Source organism: Metopolophium dirhodum, chromosome 9, assembly GCF_019925205.1.
Source record: "Metopolophium dirhodum isolate CAU chromosome 9, ASM1992520v1, whole genome shotgun sequence".
In the NCBI taxonomy this organism is placed as follows: Eukaryota; Metazoa; Arthropoda; class Insecta; order Hemiptera; family Aphididae; genus Metopolophium; species Metopolophium dirhodum.
This window is the reverse complement of record NC_083568.1, coordinates 18,661,303-18,678,901: the sequence shown is the minus strand read 5'-3', so window position 1 is coordinate 18,678,901 and position 17,599 is coordinate 18,661,303. Positions and strand designations below refer to the sequence as shown.

The following is a 17,599-nucleotide window of genomic DNA, read 5'->3' as shown; positions in this document are numbered from 1 at the left end:
GCTCTGTTATTAATTAGACAGGTACTAGTAAGTATGTACCTATTCCACCATACTAGCGTTTCTCAACCTATGGGTAGCTAAAAAATTAAAAATTAATTGAAGACTTTTAGTTATGGCAATTAAGGGGGCATAGCCACCCATTTTCAGGATAGAACATTATTTTCAAAGCAAATTATTGCAACAATAATTGGGTAAATATGTCGTCTACACGCAATGGTCTAAAACCACTATAGGTACAGTAAACCATTTGGTATTTAACTACATTGGTAGTTGGTACAAACTATATTCTTTTTTATTAGGTATGTTTTTATTAGGCTAACCTACGACCTACCTACCCTTTTATTCTGGTTAGGTTACGTTGAAATATCCGAAAATATATCAATTGTAAAAGGTAAGCACAAATACTCACAGTCCACCGAATAGGTATTAAAGTAGGTATTAACATATAGAAAAGGCTTTTACCTATAAATTTAAATACATTATTCTGGGCATAGATTATACGTTTATTTTTTCTTGACGAGTTAACAATATGTAGTATAGTGTGGTGCTTACAAGTTATAACCTACATAATACTATAGTCAGATATACTGATACAGACATATAGTGTGCGTTCATGTGTATGTTAATAATAAATTCAACAAATCCCGGATTAAGGTCACGTACGTAAATGGCTCATAATATAGTGTTGTCAGCTTAATATTTTAACTAAATGGCCATTTTTTAAATTTTTTTAGTGAAAAATATCACATTTTAAAATAGTAGGTATAATATGTACCTAATATGTAGTTACCTACACCTAAGATAAAGGAAAAAAGTCTTGTGTAAATAATACCCATGTTCCAGTACTTAGTACCTAGGTACCATATAGTATCTATATTGTGTAAATGCCAGACCGTTTTTTGACTATTGTCTGTTTTTAGTGGATTCATATTATTCCATTTGTTTCTGCGTTTGTTATTCAGTTAGCTAGGTATTAACTATATCATTTAACATTTTGTGTAACGGATTATAAAGTGACTGCTTACAAATCGCTAGGTTTATTAAAGTTCTACCACACGATAAATTTAATTCATATCTATTGTAATTTATAATTTCTTGTTTTTTAATTCTCATAGAAATTACTGACAAATAAAATATTTCTTTTTCTTAGATATTGTTATGGACAATTTTGCAACATGGTGTGCCAATTAAATTCTACGTATCAATTGCATCTTTTGGGATGCATTTCAGCATGTTTTTTAAAAATATTGTTCAATCTGTATTTTTCTATGTTTGGATACGTCATTGGTACTAATGGTCAAAGAGAACAAGATGAACTAATGCGAGCCATATTTTGGAATATATTTTATGGAATGAGATTCTTGACCATAATTTATGTGGCTAATGCTACGAGCAAACAAGTAAGTCCCAGTAACCTAACTTAGTCAGTAACATGTAAACAGTAGTACTATAATCAGGTATACGAAATATAACCGCATAGGCGTAAATCCATAAACATTTCAGAGGGGCTAACATTATTAACATAAATGTAAGTGGGGGGGGGGCTTCGATCCCTCACAGCTAATAAAGGAGGGGGCTTGACGAACTTTTGGAGAGGATATCCGCCTATGTATAACCGCGTAATAGGACCGGTGCTAGTGATTTGTTTTTAATTTATAGGCGAGATTCAATTTTTCCACCCCTATAATTTGATCTTCGCGGTAAAAAATCTGGGGCCTAGAAATATCTATTAACGTAGGTAGGTACCTAATTTTCAATACTGACGATGTTAAGTAAGGATGTATTTGGGAGGAGTTGAAGTTTATTTAGGGGCGTTGTGGTGTTAAGCCCCTCCGATTAACGCCTATGCACCCTGTAACCTTGTCTGTGGTTTGTAAACGGAGGAAAAATAAAAGGAAATCACATTTACATTTTTAAACTTGTAGAATATAAAAAAAACCTATTTATATTTTTTAAAAAAAAGTGGGAAAGTCGGTGACCGCTCTGTTTACTGCAGCTGCATACAACTGATTCAATGACGAGGTACATTCGAGGTGTATCTACTATACACTATATATAATATCTCGAATGCACCTCGTCATTGAATCACTGAATAACACATAGTGTACCTAATGGAAATTGATTGAATTAAATTTAAATTCAACGATTTATTGTGCCATTATACTCAACTATGTAAGAAACATTTATGATGAACCTTGTACGTATTACATTTTAATCATTATAGATATGAATTCTGAAATACAAAAGATTCTCATGATTTTGATGAATTTCTTACAAATTGAAACCATCTATAAAATATCTACTAGATTCATAAAAAAAATTGTGACTATATTCATACGATATTTTCATTTTCTGAAAAAACTACTTACGAGGAACATTTTATTACATTCTCAAGGTTTTTACTCACAAACGAAAATTTAATCGTTCATAAATTGAAAAAAAACTAATGTCAAACATTTAAAATACCAGTAAATACCAAAAAAGTATAAGTCGTATAATACTAGAGCTTATAAGATAGTAGCTTATATGAATATTTGGTGAACATATTTTCAAGTCAGATACTGTTATTTAATTTTGAATTACAACAAAATAACAAATAATCCTTTTTTGTTAGTTTTGCTTTTTTGTATAGATTTCCGTTTTTCCTCCTCTTTTGTTTAACCGATTATTTTGAGAAGTAGGTACTACCGGGAAATTTTAATTTGGACGTCCCAAAAATACCAACTACCAACAAAATCCAATTTGTAATCAAAAACCACTTTCAAAGTAAGTGGAAAATCGAATCATTTTTTCTACTATAAAACATGCGTAGACTGTAGGCACTTACACATAATTGTAATATCAATATAGTCATCGCTCCGCTCATTCTGCATAATCGAAAATTGTATGAAAGTAAATTAATTATGATCAAACGGTGTAGGAGCCAGGAGGTGTGAGGTAAAACAACTATGATAATATTACATTTATAATTAAAAATAAATTGAATACATTTGTCAATGCCTATTAAAGGATTAAAATTATATTAGAATAAATATAATTTGACTAAAATAACTAGGTATCAGTGAAATTAATCATTAATAATTAAAAATGCAATCATTCGCCAATGTCTATGATTAATTTTGTTTAGATTTATCATATTATTAATTATAAAATATATTTTTAGTTATTTTTTACATACCTAATAATATTATATTGACCATATTGGCATATTGTACATAATATGTCATTAATCATTATATACCTATAGTATTAGTAGCTAGTAGTAGGTACCTATCTGACATCGGTTATATTTTAATGTAATCATTAATAGAGCCTGCAAATCGATCGCTATTCACTACATGTCCGTGTTAGGTTTAGTATTTCTATAGAATTCGTATTGATGTCGAACAAAATATAGGTATAGAGGCGTATGCAGTTGAACACGACGTATGTTTATTATAATAAACCAGTACCTAAACAAAATAAGTACAACACAAGTGATTCCATGGAATCGTTATTTAGTTTTCTAAGAAAAACATTTTTTTTCTAAAAATGTACTTATACATATGTAAATAACTATTTTTATAATAATGGTCGTCACCGTATCGAGCAGTGGGTGGGTGGGTAGGTATTGTAAGAACTTGTATGAACCATAATAACAGTATAATATACTATGTAGGGTAATTTATGTATAAAGCTATAGGTAGGTATGTCAACCGCGTGACTATGCCACTGTGGTTGCGATGTTTTCCGTGTAACGAAAAAAATGTATTTCAATATAATTTTTCCGATAAATGTCGAATTATATTTTCTATCATCATAATCATTACGTGTGTGTTCAACTTGATCAGCGCGCCGCTGGTCGTGCAGTGCATGGGCGACGACTGGTCTGACGTGTTGTCGACATCGTTGACGGTATTGCAGTCCAGGGTAGTGGCCATCGCTTCGTTTATATCCAGGGGAATCGTGTTGTACAACGCGTATTTTAACAAGTATCAAAAGTACAGGACGACGTTGGAAAGTTTTAGCATCTACTCGCCAATGACCGCCGCCGTTTGGAGCCAGTACAAATTGTATTCTATCGTGACCGTATCGCTGTGTCTAACGTTCATGTTGCCGACGAACTTCGTAAAACTGTACAACATGTACTACAAACACCCCGACGGGTCCTTATTGGCGACGCATTTCTTCTTCTTTTATTTACAAAATTTCAGTATGTACTTGATCGAAAACGATTTCGCCAATCGGTGTTTCATGGTCTACGCGACGTTCCGAGACATCAACGACGATTTAAACAGAATGAAAACCGAGCACATCGACCGCGGCAGATTTCCGTTTCTCCGTTCCTCGATTTCCGTTCCTCGAGCTGCAGACGACCCGTGGTCGAATGCTGCACCGTCGTCGACATCGTGTGTCGTCGTTTACGATAAAGATTTTTACTGTCCGAGAGACAAGGCGAACCCGTTGACCAACATCGTCGAGATCTTGAAAATCAGACACTGGTTAACCCGCGAAGCCGTAGTCGACATAAACTATCTGTTCGGCAATCACTTGGGACTGTCGATACTCTCCTTGAGCGTTCTTGTGTTGCTGGACGTATACACCGGCGTGTTCCATTCTTTTCCTAATGACCGCATGGATAAGAAAATATTTCGCTCGACGCTGTTATTCTTTGCGTGTGTACTGCAGTACTTGTATAGGTTCTGTGTAATTACTATCCTCTCGAATGTAACGACAAATCAGGTAAAGTCAGACTTGTTTTTACCCCTAAATTATAGGACTGTAAATATTTTAATACCTATGATGGATAGGTCACACTGTCACGGTTGATTAATAATGATTAATGATGTATGAGGTACATTTGAGTTCGGAACATATTATAACTGCGTTGACCTCGGTCTAAAACTTCCGAGATCAAAGCTGGTTAAAGAAAAAAAGGATTCGGCGTTCAATACTAGTTTTTGTTATTTGTGTGTCAAATCACTCAAATTATGAAAAAAAATCGAAATCTTAATATAAAAATTAAATCAAACTTAGTAGTCGTATAAAAAGTAAAACCATATATTTGACTGTATATACACTTATTGCTATTATGAAAAATTAATTTGATTAATTTGAATAAAATAACGTCATTGTACTACAACCTGCAGTAGGTTATATTTAGTATTAGTAAGTACCAAACAATAAATAGTTGGAGATTCATTATTTTTTATCCGGAAGGGCTATGGAAATATTTTGGGGGAGGCCAAGCCCCCCACAAGCTCCCCCTAGTTGTGCCTGTGTATCTAAACCAATATTGAAACTTTTAGTTTATTTTTATGTTAGACAATCACTAACTACCATCTAACATTACCATAGTTTATGAATTAATTATTTTATTCTAGGCGGTTAATGCAAAAACATTAATAACTGATATAAACAATAGGTATTTGGATACTAGTACACAGGAAGAGGTGAGGATACATATTAAAATAACGTAATATAATTTTTTTTCATTGTTAATTTTTATTAATGATAACTTATTAACTTTCTATAGCTTCAACTATTCTACACTCAAATATCTAGTCGTTACATTGAGTTCACTGCTTGTGATTTATTCACTTTGAATACACGTCTCATCACTTCAGTAAGTATACTTTTAATATTTTATGGTATAAACGAGAAATTTATTTTTTAAATTTATACGATCTGTTTGTGTTGTATAGGCTATAGCTGCTGGTGCCACGTATTTAGTTATTTTAGTCCAATTTCACTCTGGAAAAAATTGATTATATTAAAATTTTGCATACTCAATCATAAGTGTGAAAACTTAAAATTATACGCGTTTGGTTTATGCAAACGAACACGATGTAATAAATAATATAGATTTAAATTTTTAGACAATATATATATTATGTTTACTATACTATAACTTGGAAAGATATTATTTTATTACCTAGTATCAACCTTTAGTATTTGATTCTTCAGAGATTTACAATTTTTTTTTAAGTTAGAAGTACATAGGTAGGTATATAGAAAATGGTACAGGCTACCATGTTACCGTATAATGGATATTTATAGTACCTATACAATTTCAATATTTCATCCTTCGTGATTAAACTAATTTTAGACCAAGTAGGCGAGTGTAACTGTTGACCTAGATGATTTAAGAACTAAATCGTGCTATTCACTATATCATATAACTGTGTATTTTTTTATACTTATACAGTACACAAGCATGCTAATTATTGACCACTCAATAATACAGTATCTAATAAATGGTAATGTTCCAAAATATTATTATTTCTCATTCTCAAATAGGCATTATATATTGGTGTAGAATGCATTATTAATTATTTAATATTGGCATACCGAAAAACTTACCTACTATTTATTACTAATACGAACAAAACATGTAAGTATAATAGGTATATATTATACTACTACTTTCACAAGTTTTAAATGAAAATATATTTTTCGCTTACAGATGGATAAGAATATAATATAATTGTAGGTACTATGGTATACAGTGCTATATACAGTGGTGTATTGGTAAATATATTTATGGGTATACGCACCAATAAAATATGTATGTAACCTAAACGATCAAATTATACCATCGTATATATTATATAACGTCATTGCAGTTCAATTAGTACATAGTTTTTAACATTATTTTATTAATTTTTGTGTAATGTAATAATAGAAAATAAAACAAAATCAACTCGAATGTCAAAAAAATTAAAATAATAATAACATTATTATTATAGGTACAATCTATAGAATTTTCCACTAAGATTTTTTGTATTCAATATTGGGTTTACTAAATTGAACTTAAAGTCTTAAAATACATTAAACACAACGCATATTGTTGTATAACTTATATTCAATACCTACTTCAATTGATAAATAATTCATTAATACATAAATTCATTAATACGACTAACGTTTTTTTCCTATATAAACTATTAAATAAATTTTAAATCTTATTTGGTTTTCTGGTTATTTTGGAAGCGTATACCCGTAAAATAAGATTTTACATTGGGTATACGCCGAAAATCGAAAATCTTCTGATGGGTATACGGCGTATACCCGCGTACCCGTACCAATACACCACTGGCTATATAGTGTACTGTACTATTTGTAGTAAGCAGTGGCGTATTTTGTATGTTTTTTTTTTTGGGGGGGGGGGGGGTCCAGATAATATAGGTATATACTTATTAGTTGTTTGTTAATTGGTTGCAATATTTCTCTGTTTTACATCTACTACCACTAAGTTCATAATATACTCATCAAATATTGTAATGAAACATTTTTTATTTATTTAATTAAAAGTAGTAATTTTTATGTAATTTAAATCTTACATGTATAAAATACCTACTGTAAACATAATTTTAATTTAAAAATAAAAATAAAAGCAAATAATAATAATTTTTAAAATAGAAAATAGAAAATAATAAATACATTTAAAAGTATTATATAAATTAATTTAAATAATAAATTCAAGACGCCTTTTTTTAAGCTCAATTCCTTCAAAACATCATCAGTAGTAATTTGTATTATTTGTATAATAATTTAATAATTATTACTATATATTTTATTTGTTACATTCGATACCAGTGGTGCTATAAGAATAACAGTTTTATAAATAATTAAAAATATAATAGGATAATAAGTATCTAATAGGCAGTGGTCAAAGCGCTACATTTTTTGTAATGCACTAACGGTACTTCCCAAAAAAGCAGCTCACTACTGCTACTTTTTTAAAATATTTTAATACATTTTAAAAATCGATTTCAGTTGCTTCAAGTTCTGACATGTTTAAATAAAAGGACAAAATATCAAATATTTAAAAAATTCAAAGGCCCAAAATGGTGAAAACGAAAATAGAACGATAATAAAATATTTTTATTATTAATATTTATTTATATTCTATAATCTATATGCTTAATATACAATGTATATTAAAAATTTAAATATACTTGTAGATATAGAATTCTATCATAGAATCGAAGCATTTTTAGTGTTTCAAAAGGTGATGAGAGTAATTGACAGACTAAAACAAAACACACACACAATATTATCATTGTAAAATCAATACATTCAGAAATGCGCTCAGAATCTAAAATAAGAATGAAAATGATAACATAAATATTGTAAATGTCAAACAAATTTTAAAGAACACCCTTATGGCAATTTTTCAATAGTTTTATACTGAATATTATTGTGACACATTCGGGCACAAGACGATATTTTTACATGGGAATTGAAAGAACGATTGGGAACACACATTTTTGGGTACAAATTTTTTCAGACGTCACCAAAAATGAATACCTACGTTTGGATACGTGATATTTTTGAACTAATATCACGTTTGGGTAAGGTCAGTAATATTCACATTCATGATTCGATTGATTCGTACTGTTAAGTTTAGAAAAACGAATCAATCAAACTGCCAAATATTTAACTGAGATACCTATTGAGTGATTGAATGAATAAAGAAATCTGTACAGTCGCATATATTATATTGATGATGCAGGTGTAATAAAGATTGTAGTCAATGATAGTATGTGCATTACGACATTAGTACATTACGTACCTATGTATTCGTAGTCGCGTGTACCTTTTATTCTATAATATATTGTGTCCAAACGCTGTGTCTATTTGTACCCAAACGTGCTTTTAGGTCGATGTGCCCAAACGTTCAGCGCCCAAAATAATACGGTCAATGGTGGTGGGGGGGGGGGGGCATGCCCCATTGCCCCTCTTCCCCCTATGGCAACGTAATTGTATTCGCTACAAATAAATAGTAGCACGCTCCATCTGTTTCAACTCGTAATGTCGCTACAATTAACATACTACTCCCGACCACTGAGTATAGATAAATGGTAAATACGGTAATATAGGAATATAGGCGTATATACTAATATGTACGTCAAACTTTTCCTTTTAAAACTGATGAAAATCTGAACCATAATTGGGCCCTTTATTTCTTTTAGCAAAAAAAGTGTGGGAATACATATTGAATATCTAATAATTAAAACTATAAAAATTCTGTAAGAATATACAATTTTCTAGTAACTTAAAAAAAATAATTTCAACAAACTTTTCTGATAAAAAAAAAATTATTGGGTTTTCACTCACGTTAGATGTGAAACTCCCAAATATAAGAGGAATAGGACATTTTTAGGCTGATGAACAAATGAAAAATTTAAACAAAACAAACAAATCCCCCTCCCACTTGTTGAATTCACAAACAAGGCCTTCCCAGTTCCCAGGGTTGCAGGGCATGAAACTAAGTTACGTAATTCGGTTATTACTTACTTTTATAACTTGCAACTTATAACTAGTTACATATTTTCCTGTAACTTTATATAAAAGTTACAAGTTACAATTAAAAGTTACATTGTGCTTTTTGTGCTTTGATAAATGGAACTGCAAAAGCAAAACACAAACGTTTAATTCGTCCATTTTGGTTTTCACAATTTATATGGCCAGTGGTTTTACATTTAATTTCTCAACATGCCAACTTACTATTTACCATGACATACAAGTTAATAATATATAAACAAAAGAGAAAATAAATATATTTAGCTATATAGGTGGAATAGACATACAATATACATATCTACCTATGTACATTATTCCCTCATTAGTACACGTTGTTCAGTGTTCTGTGTACATTATATTCTTATTATCACTTCTTATAACTAGTAAGAAAAGTGTTTTTCTCAAGTATACATTAAAAAGCAGAAAAAAAATTGTTATTATATTATTGCTTGTCAATTTAATCGTCGACATACTTGAAGTATTCATAGTATGTATGTGTCGATGTGTATATACAACTACAGTCGAGTGTTTCAAACGGCGGTCAAAAACGAAAACAATAATATAGCCTATAGGACATAGGGCTATATTATATCTATATAGACATCGGGTTAGGTGTGTCTTTATAATTGCGTCTCGCTGTTTACACTGCGAAACTATTACAAATTTACAATACTGACCGTAACGTCACCATGGTGGGGTAATCACTAGTTATATAATAAAATAGGTAAACCAAATTGTTTTATACCGGTAATATATTATTTAGGTCTTGGGGCTGCAGTAGACGCTTCTAAGTATGTTATAGTTGCAGTAAATATAATATATTATTATAATATAGGTTGTATATAGGTACGCGATGTGGCTGATCCGGGCGTTTTGGAGACTGGGCGGAGTGTTCACCATCGACCTGTCGTACAACAAGTTTCAAAACGCGTACTCTGCGCTGCTGATAGCCACGTGCGTATACAATTTCGTGAACGCGTCGCAGGTCATATGCAAAGTGGACCATTGGTGCTCCACGTTTTCGTCGACGCTGACGGCCGTGTACGACAGGGTGTTGACGTCCGCCGTGTTCTTCTCCCGGATCGCGGTCGTGTACGAATGCAAGCCGTACATGTCCAGGTACCGAGCGACCATCAGAGCGTTCGAGGCGTACTCGCCACCGTCGCCCACAGAGCTCCGGCGGCACAGGGCGTTTTCGCTGGCCGTGGTCGCCACGTGTCTGGCCGTCATCGTGCCCACCAACTCGATTTGCATGTACTACTTGTACCGCTACGAGCCCAACTCGGATGCGTCGCTGTTCGTCTACCAGCTGTTCATGTATGTCCAGAACCTGAGCATGTGCTGCATCGAGACGCAGTTTGTCGTACAGTGTTTCAAGGTCTACACCAAGTTTCACGGCATCAACGACGATCTGAAGAGGCTGAAGGACGAAAACCTCAACCGCTCCGAATACCCGTATATGTCGTCCACGGGCTCATCGTCGCGGTCGTCGTCGCGGTCTGCCGTCGTGTACGACAAAGACTTTTACCGTCCACGGTTCATGAGTTGTCCGACGGCCAACACGGTCGAGTTGCTCAGAATCAAACACTGGCTGATCCGACTGTCGATAGACGCGCTCAACAACCTGTTCGGCGTGCACATGGGACTGTCGGTGTTCTATCTGTGGCTCATGGCCTTGTTCGATATTTATTACGAAATGTTCTACAAATCTCGGTCGGGACTGTTGGTCTACTGTTGGCTGCTACAATACACGCTGAGGCTGTTATTGATCATATTGATGGCGCACTTCACGACGAGACAGGTACTGATAATTTTATAATCTCTCTATCTTTCTCTCTTATTCGATTTATTATATTATGTATGACGCTTGTAAGTTGTAACTTGTAATATATATGTTTACGGTATAGGTAGATGTAGGTATTACCTTATATAATATCTTAATCCTTAATTCCTTTTTAAAATTATGCGCAGGCACTCGAAGCGAAATCACTTATCGCGGATACCAATAACGGAACTATGGATAGTAGTACCAAAGAAGAGGTAATATTATAACTGCCTATATGATATACTAATAAGCAACACAATACGTGGATGCAAAGCAAGGTTTATAAATTATAATATAATTATAGTATAATTTATTTAATAAACATTGGGTGCAACGTCCACTTAAATCTAATAATAAAGAAGGAAATAAAAATAAATTATTTATTCCGCAATTTTTATTTGTATCATTTTTATACTATTACCTACATATACATACAGGCATACAGCTCAGGGAAACCCACAGATAAATTTCTCACTAGGTGCAATAAATACTATGTACTTGTATATTTTATTATTTATTGGACAAGTCCAAATTATTAGAAATATTTTCTCAGGTGGTGCCCCCGCTCCGGACGTCCCTATAACAGCTGGGGTTTCATAGTTTTCGGCAGGCGTCATTAACTTTTCTTTAAATTAATGTTTGGAAATTATGATTTTGAAAAACTATTGAAATATTTGTTATACAATTGATACAATTTATAGTATTTTTTGGTTTACCTGAATTTGAAATAAAAAATAAAAACCAGAACCTATAAGATGATTATTTTTGCATTTTTTAATAATTATAAATATATTATTATATCCAATTTATAGAATTAATTTATCTAAATATCTTACATAATTTAAATTACCATTAATGTTTTTACTAAAAAAAAAGTGTTTAAAGCGAATAAGTAAATTTTTTTTTTCACTTTATTAATACTTTATTAGTAATATACACAAATACACAATCTGTACACAGCGGCACAATAAGAGTATATGAGCTAATTAACAGGAAAAATTAAAAATTGTATTGAAGAAGCCACGCTGATGACACTTTCGTCTTTTAATTATTCTGTTTCAAAATAAATAAACTAAATAAAATTTTGTTATTAGAAATAGCTAGTTGTCTTTTTATCATGTGGAAAACAATTGAAAACAACGCGTACTGCATTTTGAAATTTTTAATTTTCGTCATTTTCAGAATTAAGTACCTACTTTAAGTTCTTTACGATAAAGTTATAAAATAGTATACATTTATGTATTTTTTTTATTATGTTTAAGGTTTCGACGACTGAGGTCATTAACCTGTAGGATGGTAGGGTTGAAATAGTTGGTACGGTCGGTTAGGAACACGTATATGTGTGGCAAGGTTTTTCGGCACTACGAACCCGGAGTGTCACCCATCCGAGAACTAGTGGCAGCGGCAGTTGCTTACTCTCAATCACGTAGCGTTATTGATTTCAGCCACTGTTCCGCGCCGAACCACATGCCTACATTTATGTATTTATCACCGAAATAATTTAAAATATTTATTTAAAATAAAATTATAATGTCAAGTTATTCAAAAATTCACGGAACTTACTCAATTGTATTCTTTTTTATAGATAATCAAACTACATAAATACCCATATTGATTCTAATAAACATATCTGAGGTTCTATTGCTGAATAGTATCAGGCGCGGATCCAGAGGGGGGTGCTATAGCACCCCCCTAGGCATGTTGCTTCCTGGAAAACAGATACTCTATACAACATGTATATTGTATTTTTAAGTAAGCTGGGGACATTTCTAAACAAAATTGGTACCAAAAAAAAAAAAATTCATAGGTAGTTTTTCCCTAACGCTGAAAGACCTACATTTCTACTCTAAACAATATATTGAGAAACAAATTCACTTAAGCTACCTAGAATTATTTTTTAATTATTTTTTTCTTAAAACATACGTATTACAACAAGTTAAGAACGAAGGTGAAAAAAATAATTTGCGGGAATCATAATTTTGGAAGTATTATATTCTTGAATCCTTCCACAGTTTGCGATTTTCAGTTTATATGCATGTGCTCAACACTGTACATTAGGTACTGTCACACGCAGTGCCTATAACAAATTTTGGTTTTTTTTACGTACCTATGTAGTTAATAATGCAAAAACGATGGTGAAGTTAGAATTTGACGGTCAGACTTAGTTATACCTAATTTTAATTTATAGTATTTTCATATACACCCGGCGTGGTTACACTTGCTCGGACAATTAAAATCGAAAATATCCCTAGACTTATTATGTAAAACCATCTTGAATGACTTCAAATAGCTAAAACTTCAGAACTAAGTTCGACCGGCAAATTCTAAATTCACTATCGTTTTCAACATGCTTAACTACATAATATCTTATATCAAACAAATTTAAAAAGGATGTCCGGTAAAACATACTACTGATTTCATCTTCATTTTTAACTTATTAAAATACGTAAAAAAAATCATAATTCGTTATAGGCGCTGGGCGTGACAGTAAAGTACGTGAAATTCCAAACTTTGGAAGAATATAACTTCAAAAATAATTTCCATAATTTATTTTTGTACCATCGTTCTTAACTCATTAAAATATGTATGTTTCAAAAAAAAAAAAATGCAGGGCGTAGCTAAAGTGAATTTATACCATATTAAATATACCATATTAAATATAGTGTTGTTTTTAAAGTTGAAATAATAGGCACGTTCATTTTGAGGACTAAAAAAAAGTCTTGCTATCAGTACCTATATATGGAGTATACAGAATACAAGACCTTAACTTTAGCACCCCCCATAAAAAAATCCTAGATCCACTACTGAATGGTATAGTCTCCTCTTCATGTTTTTATGTCATGGTTCTGAATCTTCTGTCATCTATGTTACTTATGGTTTAATTATATATTTATATAGGTACCTAAAGGAGATTGTAATATATTATATAATTTTAATACAATTAAATAAAAGTCCTCAACCTTTGAAGACAAACGCGTTTAAAAAGTTCGAAAATTATATGTTCGAAATAATCACGAATTATTATTTATAACAGATAAACAACCCGTTAACATATTATTAGAACTGTATTATTAAGATTTAAGGTATATTATATTATAAGTTTTTGTTATTTAAATTTTTTATTTCAGTTACAGTTATTCATAAATCAAATATATAGTTCCACAACAGAATTTAATGCGTACGATTTCTTCTCGTTGAATACACAAGTCATAAAATCTGTAAGTGACTTGTCCAAAAAACCACAATATATTTCTTCAATTTAAATTATAATCTTAAAACCAGTAATTTTAGTTATAATATTATAGTAATTGTTTTATACGTTAGAAAACATATTAATACGCTAAATATAAATACTAAAAATGAAAACTGCATTACTGCATAATAATATGGTATATACTATAGTCTATAATATACTAATTAAATAACATTTACTGTTTTATAGAACATTTAATTGTTTGTTATGTAGGCTATTGCTGCTGGTGCTACATGTCTTGTTATTTTGGTCCAATTTCACTCTGAGAGAAATTGAAATTATTTCCAATCAAGATATCTACATATTATTTAATAAACACAAAATGCACGTTACAGAAAAATATAGGCATCTACCTACTATTATATTTAAATTTAATCATGAAGAATCTTTTGTTTTCGTTCCTACTTCTTATGACTTATTTCCTTATTCAAAGAGTAGTGAGATAATCTTCAGAGAGATAAGTAAGTTCGTCACCGTTAACATTAAGATTACCTATGATTAATGTAAAATAATGTCGTATACTTAATGTATTACGAAGCTACTTTTTTTCAACATCATTTAACTTACTAAAATACACTTACTTTTCCGGGGAGGAATTTCTTGAATTACATAAACCAAAATATGATTTTTACACATTACAATATCTTCGAATGATGTAATTTTTTTATAATCGATTGTTAAGTTTTCTAACTCTTCAATTATTAATTTACCTTTAATTAATATAAGGATGCAGAAGTTTTGTGTATAGTAATATATCCTATTACTTTTTTCTTATCCTCATAATATTATTAGTTTATTTTCCTTGCGATGTTCGACTAATATTAGAACAACCTACTATAATAAACTTAAAAATAAGAACTACACATCCAAGGCTACACAAAACAAGCACAATAGCTTAAAGGAAGTGTTCAAGAAACAATTATAACATTAATTAAATATTTGTAATTTACCTATATATTGCAATAAATAAATAGATAAATATACAAAATATATTAATTATTTAGTGTCTTAACATCTAAGCAGCCGCTTAACCCGTGGTAATAATAATTAATAATTAATTACTAATAAGGCATGAAGTCGAAATAAGTAATATCTATGATGGCATGGTAATTGATACGTAAAATCCGGATTTAGTTCAAGGCGGTGCATGGTCATGCGACATGCGTACTTATAAAATTATATATATTTCTTCTCCCTGTCAACATATTGACATTAAGTAACATTATTTTGACTAATGATCATAGGCGCAATTAGGGGTTAAGCCCCCTCTCCAGTTTTATCCATAGCCCGCTCCAGCGCGACGTAGAGTTGACGGTTTAGCTCAACCTTTAGTATTTCTACGATTTCTATATACTTTATAGTTTATACTTTTATAGTGTATATTATTGTATACTGAATACTGATGATGTATTGCACAAATAAAATTTATACAATCTTAGATTTTTATAATCAAATATACCTATTAAGTGCCTAAAAACAAAAAATCTAAATATAGATTTACATAATTAAGATGAAATCTCCACTTTAAAAAACTGTCTATTATAAAAAGTACTTACAAGGTCTAGCTGATGTATCCCACTATAGTACCCACTGGCCACTACCCAGCCATCATAGTCGTGGTTCACCTCATTTTATTGACTGTTAAGTCATTGGCCAAAAGACATCTCATATTATTATACATACATTCTACCAATGAGAAGAAGTAAACTAGACTTATTGACAAGATGTAGAGGTGGAGTAATCAGCGAACACAGTGCGTAGGTAGTAAGTACACTGCAGTGTCCGACATCAGGAAAAACTAAAAACATTTTAAAAATGCCAAATACTTTTAAATAGCTTAAGATTATAAAATACAATATAATTATTAATTTAGTGCTCATCGATATTTGGAAAAACATTCTACTGAAAATTGTACAAACTAGAGGTATATAGTCGATACGGCAAATCTTATGTTTTAATTGTTCACCCATCATTAAAAAATTTATTAAGTAAAAAAAACAAGCTCATAAGAAAATTTCAAATTTTAAATTTTAAATTTTAAATTCGCAGTCAGATTTTATGACTTTTTCAGATCTATGGAGAAAATGTAAAGTTTTATTTACTTGTGTCCATGCAAATTATATTTTTAAAATCAAAAGTATGAATTTAAAATCATTCTGTAAGTATAAAATAATATGGGTACATTAAGTGATAAAGCTAGTGCTTATATAAACTACTAAAATACAAATGAACAAAAGGTGGGTAAGTGGATGTCGCTCTGCTGTACAGTAAGTTTCAAGTGGGTCAATGTAATGGATGATGTTAAATTTGAATTCAATGATATGATATCATTGTTTAAGAAAAACGATTCTGAGCGAAAACGGTCAGTCAGCCTATGATATTACTAAGTATATTTGATGATATTATTGTGAATAAAGTAATTTATATATAACCTATTTACACGGAGCCTTGTTTAAATTTTCAATCCTAAGCTATAAAAGTTGAACATTTTATACATTTTTAACTACAAAAAAATTATTAAATTTTGCCAAAATTTGAACTTTAAATGTTTATAAAAAAAATTGTGCTTATGTATTTTTAATATTTTTCAACTGCTATTGTAACAATATATCAGGAGCCTTGCATTAATTTTTCACCTTTTTTTACCCAACAAATTAAATTTTAATGATATTTATAGAAAAATAAAAATAAAAAAATTGAAAACCGACAATGTCCGTAAACAGCTCAAAAAGAATCAAATTATTTTCAAAATTTTATCGTGTATAGAAAATGAGAATATAAACATTCAATGAAATTTTCAAGTTTCTATAGTCATACGTTTTTTATAGTTACAACAAAATAAGAAAATCGTTACATGGGAAATCGAGTGAATATCAAATGTTGTAAAAATATGAATTTCAAACAATCATAAAAATTTAATTTGACTTTCTTGTAGACATATTTTTTTGATAAAGGTAGATAAACTTATGGATAATCTAAAATTTTTATAAATTCTCACCTCAAAATAATTTGCTAATTTTCGTGATTTTTTCGTATTTTGTCAATATTTGAACTTTAAATGCTTATAAATAAAAACTGTGACTAAGGATTTTTAATATTTTTCAAACGTCATTATAGTAGGAGGGAATTTAGTAATATGTACCTACGGTCATTTGTTTTAGAGTTACACCAAAAACCAAAATCGATTTTCTCGAAAACAGATTTTGCGTGAAAATTCCCGTTTTTCCTTAATT

General features: G+C 30.8%; 1 protein-coding gene across 6 annotated transcripts; it reads left to right on the top strand.

Moving 5' to 3' along the window:
* Positions 1–2,459: 2,459 nt before the first annotated feature.
* LOC132952873 (uncharacterized) lies at positions 2,460–15,275 on the top strand. Of its 6 annotated transcripts, XR_009665524.1 has the most exons (7): positions 2,461–4,722; positions 5,364–5,432; positions 5,516–5,605; positions 10,135–11,089; positions 11,260–11,328; positions 14,242–14,331; positions 14,580–14,617. XR_009665524.1 is itself a non-coding variant. In XM_061025351.1 (6 exons), exons 1-5 carry the CDS (start codon positions 3,667–3,669, stop codon positions 11,295–11,297), a joined length of 2,208 nt encoding a protein of 735 aa, XP_060881334.1. In that variant the 5' UTR covers positions 2,460–3,666; the 3' UTR covers positions 11,298–11,328; positions 14,580–15,275. The 6 variants fall into 6 exon arrangements, 5 of the variants coding, with proteins under 5 accessions (XP_060881334.1, XP_060881333.1, XP_060881331.1 ...); XM_061025351.1 differs by lacking the exon at positions 14,242–14,331 and having other exon boundaries at positions 2,460–4,722; positions 14,580–15,275; XM_061025350.1 differs by lacking the exon at positions 14,580–14,617 and having other exon boundaries at positions 14,242–14,360.
* The last annotated feature ends 2,324 nt before the right edge of the window (positions 15,276–17,599 follow it).